This window comes from Gopherus evgoodei, chromosome 1, assembly GCF_007399415.2.
Source record: "Gopherus evgoodei ecotype Sinaloan lineage chromosome 1, rGopEvg1_v1.p, whole genome shotgun sequence".
In the NCBI taxonomy this organism is placed as follows: Eukaryota; Metazoa; Chordata; order Testudines; family Testudinidae; genus Gopherus; species Gopherus evgoodei.
Window position 1 is genome coordinate 119,253,010 of NC_044322.1, and position 12,608 is coordinate 119,265,617.

Genomic DNA, 12,608 nt, shown 5'->3' on the forward strand with positions numbered 1-12,608 from the left:
TGGTACACATCTCTCCTGTAATTGTCCGTGGAAGCCCTAATCATGTTGCCCCTCTTCCCAGACTTGATAACTCAGGATCATGGCTGTCTCCAGCACCCGAACCTCAAGTCATTGCACCTCATGGTGTGGTAGCTCCATGGCTTGAACCCGATGGAGCTCTTCTGTTCGGACCCAGGCATAGAAATCCTCCTTGGCAATAGGAAACCCTCCATCAAGGCTATCTCCCTGGCCAAATGGAAGAGATTTTCTATCTGGTTAGCGCAACACCATCTGTCTCCGACGCTCAAGTCTGTTTCCCCCTTATACCAGACTACCTTCTCCATCTTAAGCAGCAGGGGCTGTCCATGTTGTCAGTAAAGGTTCACTTGGCCTCCATCTCTGCCTTCCATCCAGGTGGAAAGGGCTGGTCAGTCTTTGCCAACCCTATGGTCGTTTTCTGAAAGGTCTCGACAAGCTATATCTGCGTGTCCAACAGCCAGTCCTGGCCTGGAATCTCAATCTGGTGCCACCCTTAGAACCGCTGGCAACATGCTTTCTGCTCTACCTCTCATACAAGGTGGTGTTTCTGGTAGTTATAACCTCAGTCAGAAGGGCTCAAGGCCTTACCATCAGAGCCTCCTTACACTGGGGTCTACAAGGACATGGTTCAGCTCAGATCCCAGCCAGCATTCCTCCCTAGGGTTGTCTCCCAGTTTCAAGTCAACCAGGATATTCCTCTCCCAGTTTTCTACCCTAAGCTGCACACAAGCAGCAGGGAAAAAAGACTTCACTTGCTAGACGTTGAGCGAACCAAATCATTCTGGAAGTCCATTCAGTTGTTCGTCGTGGTAGCAGACAGAATGAAAGGGCTTCCGGTCTCCTCCCAAAGGATTTTGTCATGGATCACATCCTGCATCTGGGAATGCCATGGCCTGGTGAAGGTACCTGCCCCTCCACTCACAGCACAGTCCACCAGGGCACAGGCTTCAGCAGCAGTGTTCGTGGCACACTTTCCAAGCCAGGAAATATGCAGAGCGGTGACTTGATCCTCTGTTCATACATTCATATCGCATTATGCCATTACCCAGCAGGCCAGAGACGATACAGCCTTTGGTAAGCAGTGCATTTGGTAAGCATTTAAGGTCCAAATTTAGGCTTGGGAATCACCTAATTGAAATTGACATGAGCAGTCACTTGAAGAAGAAAAAACAGTTACCTTCTCATAACAGTTTTTTGAGATGTGTTGCTCATGTCCATTCCAATACCCACCTTCCTACCCCTCTGTCAGAGCAGCAGGCAAGAAGGAACTGAGAGGGTGGCAGGTTGGCAGGGCCTATGTCAAGTGCCATGAAGGCATGACCCCAGGGGGTGACCAGGCTAACCCTACGGATAGTATTAGCAGGAAAATCTTCTGTCTGTCATGCACACGTGTGCACACACACCTAATTGGAATGGACAGGAGCAACACATGTCGAAGAACGACAGCTACAAGAAGGTTAGAAACTGGTTGGTGTTTTTTTTTCTGCAGTTCTTAATGTCTAGTCATTTTACTCCTATAGCTTGACAGTGAACGTTTGGAACAAATATCAAAGATAGCACTGATGAAAGAGACCATAGATTCTGTGGAAATGGAGATGAAAATATTGGCAAGAAGGGCACTGGATTCAGAAAGTGAGCTCAGCAGACAAAAAGCAGAATGTGCTTCACTAAGGTAATAAAAGCATATACATAAAAACGACTGCAATTATAAAATAAGCATACATCCACTGTTTTGTCAAAGCTATTCTGTTTATTTGAAGGAGAAGGAGATTGTGACAGACTGTTCTCATGAGGGGCCCTCAGATTTGTAACCAACTCTCCTTCCTTCCCCAGCTTTCACCTTGGTCTGATATAGCCTAGGTTTGTTGACCGTCAGAGCATGCTGCAAGGCATATCTGTTTTCTCTGGCTTTTGCAAAAGGTGAAATTTGATGAGGATTGAGGTTTATGTGGGGTTAGGGATTTTTCTAGGAGTGTTTAAGGGTTACATTTTGTTGGATATTGTCAGCAGCTAATTTTATATTTAAGTTTTGTAACTCCTTTAAGACCCTTGTTTACTTCTATAAGTTGAAGTAAATACAGAAACAAACATACATTTCATGTAATAGCCAGGTTTCAGCCTCCTCAAGCTGCCCTCTCTCTGTTCTTGAGAGAGGCTCCAAGAGGAGGAAATGATATTGGAGCTTCTTTCAAGGATTGGCGCTACCAGCCTGACTGAAACTTCTCGCCATTACCAAGAGCCACTAGTGAGACAAGAGCCATGAGCCACCCTCAGGGGAGGACTACAGGGAAGAAGGCACGTTAGGCAGCATGTGCAGGAGGGAAGAGGGGACCCAGGTGGCAAGGGAGAAAGATTAACAAAAGGGAAACGTGCAGAGAACTGAGGAAGAAGAGGACAAGGTGGCACAGAAGTGTGTACAGGAGAGAGGGGAACACATTGAAAGGAAAGATATTGTGATTCTTTTCCAAGATGGTAAAAACATGCTCCCCTTAAACATGCTTCAGATATGTGTCTTCTGTTACTTACAAGTAATTGCTGTAGTTGCCATGTGAATGTTGCACTGTTACGACTAGATCTGTGATGGACAGGGAAGCTGTTCCACAGAATTGTGAATGTGAGTGGGGCTGGCCCGTGATACACTTTTTCTCTTTTAAGATGTGTCCAGTATTATGAAAACATCTGAGAAACCCTGCTCTAAAGTTACTGCTACTTCCTGTTAGTGTCCCAGCTTCATGAGCACCATCAAAAAAAATCTGTGTTCTTTATCTTAATTTCAATTATTTTTAAGATTGTTCTTGTTATACCTTCAACGTAGCACTAATAGCTCTTTCCAGTTCCAAAGCACAGTATGAGCAGGTATAAGCTTCACTATCTAGCTCTATCAGTGCACCTCAGTCATGATTTATAAGTTTGTAACTTTGCCCATCCCAGTCTTAGGCATCTTCTAATCAGAGCTTATAGTTGATTAAAAGTTTTTTTTATCTTATTCTAATCCTTTGAGCTGTCCAGTCTCTCAAAACACCTTTAATTCTGTGGGATTCATCACAGGAATAGACCAGTCTTCATAATTAAAGATAGACGAAGATAAATGTTGGTGCAATATCCAAGATTACTTGAAATATCTCAAGAAATGCTGATTTATTTAACTTTGGCAGTTGTGGTGACATTAGAGAATGTGAGAAAAGTTTATTAATATACAATGTTTTCATTAAAGCTGTCACTCTTAATACTTCCATAGCTTATTAAATGAAAAGACAGAACAGAGTCTTTCAGAGACGCAGCGACATCTTGCTAAAAAAAAATATGAATTACAACTTACCCAGGAGAAAATTATGGTTTTGGATGAAAAAATTGGTGAGTTAGATATTTAGTTAAAATTAGTGGTAATATTGCTTTCTCTTCCTCACTTCTTCCCCATTATATAAAAAGTAATGTTTAATCAACTGTTTTATTTTATACTATTTTAAGTGTTCCAGTAGTACAAAGGCAAACAATTAATTTGTCACCAGAAATTCAAAATTAAAATAGTTTTATATTTTATGGCTAGAGGAAAGCATATAGATACATCAAAAAACTTTTTTCTTACTTTCATCGACAAAAAGCAAATAACTTATTTTCTGTTTTTAGAAGGCGTTTTCTCCCTATCTCAGACCAGCATAATTAAGATGGGTATTAATAAAGTTATTCCTAATAAACTGCTCATACTATTAGTTGAACAATAAGTTTTGTTACCCATTTGATTTGTTTGGGCTCATCAGTAATATTTGCTTAACAGACTGTAGCTCCCAATTCTGCAAGGTGCTGAGATAGTACTTCTTGGGACTGTTCTTTTAATAAAGGATGTAAATAGTCAGAATAAATTTTCAAATGCAGTACAGAGCAATATGCTCAAGACAGGAGTAAAAAGAGATGGGTGCAGGAATGGTCGGTCATTTTGAGGACCATTGACTAAACTAGAGCCCAGTTATATAGCACTGGATAACTACTTTATAGATCACAGTCAACATCATCTGCACTCACCAAAGTAAAATGCAGCAGTTTGCAAAAAGAAAATGAAATGTATTATAGGTGGCAAAACCTATAGTTAAAATGGCCCAAATGTTTTCTGTTATATGAAATTTTGTTTTCAGTTGCTTATGTGTACCTGTTGTGGTTGCTGGGAGATAGGGGACCTAACCCCTCCCAAAGCTAAAAACCCTCAACCAAGAGGGATTCAGGCCACAAGTAAATTCAGGGGACAACAAATGGGGAAAAAACAGGGACAGGAGTGAAGGTCAAAGGCTTAAAATTAGGGAACCGGAAGGGGAGACAGCTCAGAAAACACCTGACAGCTCAGAGAACTCCTGACAGCACTCACTACTTCTCAGAGGCATCTTAAGGAGTCAGTGGACACTTCCCAGAGGAACTCTGTTCGGAGGCATGACTTAACATTGGATTTGAAATAGGCCCCATAGTTGCAGAGGACCCCATGGAAGGCGTATACTATTTGTACCACTGAGGCAGGCAGCTGTAGGCCCACCCATAATTAAAGGCCCACTCACTCAATTGAGGGGGAAGAACCACTAAATCCGGGGTACAAGAAAGTAGTTGGGGCAACAAATGAAAAAACAGGAGCAGGAGTGAGGTGAGAGGTAAAGAATGAGGGATTCAGAGGTGGACATTGAGCAGAGAATCCCTGACAGTACCCATTGCTCCTCAGAGGCATCCAGGGATAAACTAATGGCTGATTGAGGGTGGATTTGTTCTGATGACCTACAGGTGAAAGCCTGAATTATATATAATTATCATGCTGCCCCCAAGCCATTTGGTTCTCTCCCGTTAGAGGGTGTGGATGAATGAGGTAGGGGGTTGGAGAAAAGGTGGTCTTATGGTTAAGGCAGCTGAATGCTGCCAGGGGAATTGTATTCTATCCCTGCCTCTGCCACACAGTTCCTGTGTGATGCTAGGAAAGTCAATAGGAAAGTCATCTTTTAAAAGTGGTCATTAATTGTTTGTTCCTCATTTTCTGGGTGCCAAACTTGAGACCCTGGGGCCTGATTTGCAGAATTGATGAGCATTCATAGCTGCAGTGGAATTCAATTCAAGTTGTTCTTTGAATATATAAAGTGCTATATAATGTTACATACAGATTCTAGGTGTCTCAAATTAGTAACCCTAAATTAGTGGATACTTTTCACCTAATCTCTTTTTGTACCTCAGTTCCTTGTCAGTTAAATAGGGATGATAATGCCCCGTCATCTCACAGGGGTGTTGTAAAAATAAATTAATGTTTGAAGCACTCGAATACTGTAGTGATGAGCACCATAGAAAAACTCAGGAGGAAATTAATAATGATTTCTTCACAGCAGAGCATGAATAATATGCAGTAATTCAGTCTTGGGAGCATGTGTTGATCAGTAAGGAGAAAACAAATACTGAATAGCAGCTCACTGAGTGAGCACCCCTTATTCTGTACAATGAATGAGGCAGGTGAAAAACTGTAATAATATAACTAAATGATGTATGATAATATGTACGCATAAGGAGACTGAACTACAGTAGCACAGGCAACCTTAATTCTGTTCTGTCATAACTTCTGAGTTACTTCTGGGGGAATTCTGCCCCTTGCAGGGGTGCAGAATTCATACTTCCCGCAGATTTCTTGGCTCCCCCGCAGAAAAACGGGACAGCAAAGAAAGCTGTGGGGAACACATACCCGTTCTGCAGGGGAGAGAAGGGATGCTGGGCATGTGTTCATGGAGAGCCATTAAGGGGGTGGTGCTTGGCACCTGTCTGCATGCGGATGAGTGAGAGAGACTCACTCTGTCTGTCTTGTTGCTGTTGCTGCGTCCTGGGCTTGGAGGCATGAGGCTGTGTGAAGCAGGCTTTGTCCCTGAGGCAGAGCAAAAATGTAACAACTAAACAGGCAGGCTGCTAATCAAGGGTGAAAGTAACTTAAAGGACTTACCAGTACTCTGGAGTCCTGAGCAGGGGCGTGGCCTCAACCAGAAGAGGTGGGGCCTTTAAATACCCAGGGGTCCCCACAGCAGCTGGAGTCCCGGGCCCTTTAAATCACCGCCGGAACCCTGCCACCACTAACCCAGGGCTCCAGCAGTGGGGCTCAGGAGATGATTTAAAGGGCCTGGGGCTCCAGCCACTGCAAGGAGCCCCGGGCCCTTTAAATCACCAACCTGGGGAAGCTGGTCTGGCATGGTGTACTGGCTCTTGCCGGTAGGCCATACCAGACAGGACCATCTTACTTCCACCTCTGCTGCTACTGTTCCCATTGTTCCCATTCTTAGTCAATTAAGGCTCCTTTACCTTGCCAGAGTGGTGTAAAGGAAACTTATTTTAAATTACAGTAATGTAATTCTCAGCTAGGAAGGTCAGAGTGCTTTCTTGCTTTTTTTCCTTTGCCAGAGAGGCACAATAGGGTTAGTTTACAGCTCAGGATTTATTTTACTTATCCATATAAAAAAATGCAGGACAATGATTATCAAAACTGTACAACTTTCTTGTGTGAAAGTCTGAGCAATTTAAAACGACATTCTACAGAATGCCAAAATAAAAGTAATGTAATTTAAATGAAAATCTAGGATTATAACTAGAATTCAGGGTCTTGGTTACCAAGTATTTGTAACTTAACTTTCATGTGTTTAGGAAATGCTAAACAGTTATTGTGATTTTTTTTTCTGTATGATAATTTAAATAAATAACCAAAATAAGTGGAACTGATGTGATTATATTGCATTATTTTTACAAATAAAATGAGTAGAATTTTGCATTTTTTGGGTGCAGAATTTTGCATTTTTTGGGTGCGGAATTCCCCCAGGAGTATTGAGTGTTTGACTTTGCAGCCTCAATACTTTTCTTTTTAATTTAGTTTCCTTGTGTGTAATGCATATGCACGTAGGCATTCATTGTGTCAAAAGCATTTAATTAGTTAACTACTAAAACTTTTGATAATTTCTCACTTTTGATAATTTTTTGATAATTTGATCTTTGTTTGCTTTACATAGAGTATATATATATGTGTGTAGCTGCACTGCAGCTATGAGCGTGCTTCCCAGCACTAACAGAGAGAGACATGCTAGCTCTGCTCTAGTTAGCACACTAAAAATAGTAGTATGGACACAGTAGCACAGGAGGTGGTTTGGGCTAGGCACCTGAGTACATACCCAGGGGGTCTGGTGTGACTGTATTTGGGCAGCTAGCCCATGCTTCCATGGCCACACTGCTATTTTTAGAGACTAACTTGAGTAGCATTTGTCTATCTGCTGGGACGCATGCTCCCATCTGCAGTGTAGACTTACCCTTAGTGTCATATAATTTAGTTACAGCCTGCTAAAAGTGTCTTGCAGTATTTATATGACATTTTTCTTAGGAATTTGTTAATTTTTCTTTAGTTACTCATTCTGAATACTCTTCTGTGGAATACTCAGTGTCCTTTTTTGGTTTATAATTAGTATTTATAGATCTTTCTGTCTTAAGTTAATGCCTTTCTCTTAACATAACAGAGAAGACCAATGTTTTGCGCATGGACAAGAAAGTTTAATAATACCCAGCTTTATATATTGTAATTTGCACTCCACTTTGCTCTGTTGTTCTAAACCTATTTCCTAGGCACTTCAGTTTACATTATTGAGGAGTTATAATTGTTGTCTTAATATTTGCAATTAAAAAAACACCCTAAAAAGGGGTAAATTTGCATCAAGTCTTTAATAGCTTAGGCCCTGATCCAGCAAAGCACTCAAGCACAGGCTTTAAGCATGCGAGTACTCCCATTGACATTAGTGGGACTATTTCTGTCCCTATCATCATGCTTCAGTGCTTTGCTGGTTCTTGGCCTTAGTTGTGTTTTCTTGTGGTTTAGAAGTGTATCAAGCTATGTGAAATGGAAAATAATTATTTTAAATTGAGTTAGTAAAAATGAGCCCTTTATGATTATATGTGCAGATAACTTTTCAAAACAAAGTCTTGCACAACAAGGAGAAATCCATATTCTCAAAGAAACTGTTGCTGAGCTGGATACAGAAAAGGACTCCTTACAAGAATGTGTGGATGAAAAAACTGAGAAAATTTCTTCCTTTCAAGAAACCCTGGCAATGAAAGTATGTTCTTGCATGTAAATTTCTATATAATTTATTATTGATTCATTAGTTTTAAAGCATTTTTCATAATAGTTATCTATGCAAAGGACCCTTTAGGACCACCCACCTCATCATTGGGATCCTCAAAAGTGCTCAGTGTTAGCTAAATTCTGCACCCATTAAAGTCCATAAAAAATTCTCATTGACTTCAATAGCAGCTGAGTTAGGCCAGTGTTGAGCTCCCCATTCTTAGTGTTTTATATAGTGTAATTTTAAAAATGCCAATAGATGAGATTTTCACCACTTTCCTTGGGTGAAGCAGACTAAACTAAGAGGCTAATAAGTTTCACATTCAGAAACTTTTTCTTGAAATTCCAACTTAATTTTCTCTTCTAGGGCATATTTATGTAACAAATACAACCAAATTGGTGATGTCATTACAACTTCATTATCCCTTGAAATGGTTACAGGATATTTCCAGTTTGTAGTACAAATGGGCCCTTCACAGGGCTCAAGCATTCAACATCTCCCCTTGGGGTGTGTCTTTACTGCTGTCCAAAGTGTGATCGCAACCTAGGTAGATATACTCATGCTACCATTGCTAAAAGTAGCTGTGTAGATGTGTCAGCAATGCAAGTAGGTACCCAGAATTCTTCTTCAAGTGGAGTCCCTGTTGGTGCTTGACTTTAGGTGATTGTGCGCCCTGCGACTCTAGTCAGAGAATTTCGACAGCACTACCTGGCTGGGACACAGATGTGCTCTCCCCACCTCACACCTGCAGCGGCAATTAACTAGTGATGTGTGGCTCCTCCCCCGCCCCCGTTCCTTCTCAATCTCCCATGGTCTCAGTTGGAGCTCCAGCAGCGTGTGCACTTGCTTTATGTCAGATTTAGTTTAGTCAAGTAGTTTAGTGCAGTTAGGTTAGTTGGTTAAGAACCTTTTATTTCTTTTTCTCCCGATTAAAAAAAAAATAACTTTTTTTCCTTTCGTCCCCTTAAGGCACATTAGTTTTCTTCAGAATGCCAGGGTCACTTGGCTTTAAACGCTGCCTCTCCTGTTGTGAGGCAATTCTGCTTTCTGACAGATGCCTGCAATGTGTTCGGTGCCTGGGGGAAACTCATGTGCCCCAGAAGTCCACCCATTGCCAGTCCACAATCTTAAGACATGGACTAGGAAAGTGAGGGACCTTAAACTGAAATTTATCCTATTGGAGAAATCACTCAGGCCCGAGCTAGCAAACTTCTCCTGCTGCCCTATCACCATAGGTGGCTTCCGACAGATCCCTCTGTCTCCTAAAGTACTTGGAAAGAGGACAACTAACACAAACCCTACCAAGATCACATCAAAGAAGGAACATTCCCTGCTTCTGTCCACTAGATTGGTACCAACCACCTCGTAGCTTAGTACCTTTGAGTCAGCAGGGACCTCCGATACCCAGGGCCGCCCGCGGGATGGGGGGCAAGTGGGGCAATTTGCCCGAGGCCCCACAGGGGCCCTGCGAGCTGCTCCGGGTTTTCGGCGGCACTTCCGCGATGGGCCTTCAGTGCAGCGGAAGGCTCGGAGCAAGTGAAAGACCTGCTGCTGAAGTGCCGCCGAAGCCTCAGCGCTCTGCCCAGTGAGTACAAGCGCCGCATGTGGTGGGGGGGGGGGAGCCGCACTTAGGCTGCTCTACCACCGCCGCTTCATTCTTTGGCAGCAATTCAGTGGTGGGTCCTTCCCTCCAAGAAGGACCCGCTGCTGAATTGCTGCCAAAGACCCAGCCCTGCTCCAGGCCCCTTGAATCCTCTGGGTGGCTCTCCCAGTACCGGTGGTACCGTCACAGCTGCAGACCCTAAGCGGGCAGGCAGAAGACCGCCTCCTCCACCTCGGCAATAGCATCACTGAAAAAGTGCTCTGTATGGAGCGGCTCTGCAGTATAAAAGGCAACAGCACTGCTTGCTGGCCATGTATTGAATAGCACAGACACTGCACCACATGTTGCCACACCGTCCTTGGCACGCTGTCTGTCAGCTCCTTTCCTACTGGTACCACAAGATCCCCTAGTACCACAGCAATTCTCTTTCTTACCTTTCACACAGGTACCTCAAATGGTACCACAACCTCAACAGTTTCTTGCTCTGAAGGACCTGAAAATTGCCCCGGTATCAGAATCACCTCTCCAGAGCTCCTACTGCTCACTCTGCCAACTAGCGCTGCTTCTCCTTTCTCTAGTGAGGAGGATGAAGATGAGGAAGGGGAGGCTTTCTCCTCCCAATACTCTTCACCTATGCAAGGCAGAGTTCAATCCGCACATCAGGAATGTCCTAAGCCTCCACCAGGGTCTGAATTGCAAGGGTCTTATGGTCACCCCTTGGGGCCCACACCTATGCCCTTACCACCTCAATGGGCATTCTAGGACCCAGGGGCAGCTTATAGGCAGTGTTACCTAACCCCCTAAGTGGGCCTGCAGAGTTACATAGGCACTCTTCACCAAGATCCACAGTGCCACCAGCTGCCCCTCCCTAACAGAGCCTTGAGGAGACAGAAGAAGTTTTAGCTCAGGAGGCAGCTCCTGCCACCTGCACTTCATTCTCACCAGATGAGACTGTTATGCCCTTTATGCCTGGAGATGATTTCAGGAATTTCCAGGAGCTCTTCAAAAGAATAACAACGATGCTCCAGATAGACATAGAGGAGGTCTCAGAGTCACATCACGAGCTCTTGGACATACTCCACATGTCCACCTCCTTCAAGATTGCCCTTTTGATTAACTCAGCAGTCATGGAACCCACCACAAATATCTGGCTGACTGTTGCTACCGTCCCAGCCACATGTAAGAGAGTGGACAAAAATATTACATCCCTTCAAAAGGGATGGAATTTCTATTCATACACCCTCAGACAAATTCATTGGCAATCAATGCAGTCAATGAATGGGGCAAAGAGCATTACTCTAGAACCATCCCTTATGATAAAGAGTGGAAAAGTCTGGACTTACTTGGTCATAAGGCGTATTCATCAGCGACACCACTTCTGGATTGCCAGTTATGAAGCCCTATGGCAAAGTATGATCATATAAACTATTCCAAATTTTCTGACTTTATTGACTACATACTAGACGACAAAAGAGAGCAGTTTACATCGTTCATTTCTGAGAGCCCCCTCTTAGCTCGAACTGCCCTCCAAGCCTCTTTTGGACTCTGCTGGCACAGCAGCCAGGACCATCGCCACCACCAAAGTAATGCACCAAGCCTCTTGACTTCATCTGTCAGGCTTCCCTAGGAAGGTCCAAGCCTCTGCAGAGAACCTTCTGTTCGAGAGTCCAAAACTGTTCGCCGCCAAGACCAACAAGTTGCCCCATTCGTTGAAAGATTTGAGGGCCACGATCAGGTCTCTTGGCATCTGTACACCTGCAACAAAACGCAAACGAGGCAGGTATTATACATCACAGTGCCCCAGACAGGGCCCATACACACAGCAACCAAGACAATACGATAACCAGAGGCACAGACAGAGACCACCCAGATGCAGACTAAGCTTCTCCCAAACCACCACAGATTAACAATCAACCTCTAAACAGCAGATTTGAAGGTTTGGTCAAGGGCTTGCCAGACCTCCCCGAACTTTTGCTGCCAATGCTACCTCCCACCAACGATCCCTTTATCAATTGTCTAACACCATTCTATCCAAACTGGTGAACCATCACCTCCAGCAGATGTGTACTGGAAATCATCAAGACTGGCTATGCCATCCAGTTCCTCTTCATCTCTTCTACCCACCCTGCCTCCCCATCCTTCTTCAGGGACCCCTATTATGAGCCCCTCCTGAGACAGGAAGTGTAGCATCTCCTACAACTAGGCGTGGTAGAGCCAGTTCTGGTACGTCACAGAGGGAAGGGCTTCTATTCCCATTATTTTTTAACCTGAAAGAAGTCTGGAGGATAGAGACCCATTGTCAACCTCAGGAAGCTAAATAAATTAGTCAGAACACAACGATTCAGGATGGTTACGTTAGCTACAATCATCCCAGCGCTGGAGCAAGGGGATTAGTTTGCAGCCCCCAACCTGCAAGATGCATATTTTTACATTACTATATGCCCTACACACAGGAAATTTCTTTGGTTCATACTGGGACAGGACCATTTCCAATATACAGTACTATCCTTTGGTCTCTCCATGGCTCCCTGGGCATTTTCCAAAGTCCTTGCTGTGGCAGCAACTCACCTTCGCAAGCACAGGGTCATGATATACCCCTACTTAGATGACTGTCTAATCAAGACTCACACTTGAGCAGAAGCCGTTGCAGCCACGCATCAAACAGCATTGCTCTTCACAGTCTCGGTCTACAAATAAGTGTCCAAAAGTCCACATTAATGCCAGTCCAGAAACTAGACTTAATCATCGTGCACCTAATTTCTCTAGAAACACCTGCATCATTACCATCATTCACCACTCTAACGAACCTCATCAATACCTCATTGCACAGCCCAAGGATATTGGCCAGGACCAGTCTTCAGCTACTAGATCACATGGTGGCAACCACA

The 12,608-nt window shown here is 43.7% G+C and overlaps 1 protein-coding gene across 7 annotated transcripts in view; it reads left to right on the forward strand.

Annotated features, from left to right (window-relative positions):
• Positions 1–12,608, forward strand: part of TSGA10 (testis specific 10) — a 140,640-nt gene that overhangs the window by 33,206 nt on the left and 94,826 nt on the right. For all 7 annotated transcript variants that reach the window (XM_030570549.1, XM_030570586.1, XM_030570576.1 and 4 more), the window contains 3 exons: positions 1,539–1,690; positions 3,257–3,372; positions 7,954–8,108. In XM_030570549.1, coding sequence (XP_030426409.1) covers positions 1,539–1,690; positions 3,257–3,372; positions 7,954–8,108 — 423 coding nt within the window. The remainder of the gene's footprint in view (positions 1–1,538; positions 1,691–3,256; positions 3,373–7,953; positions 8,109–12,608) is intronic.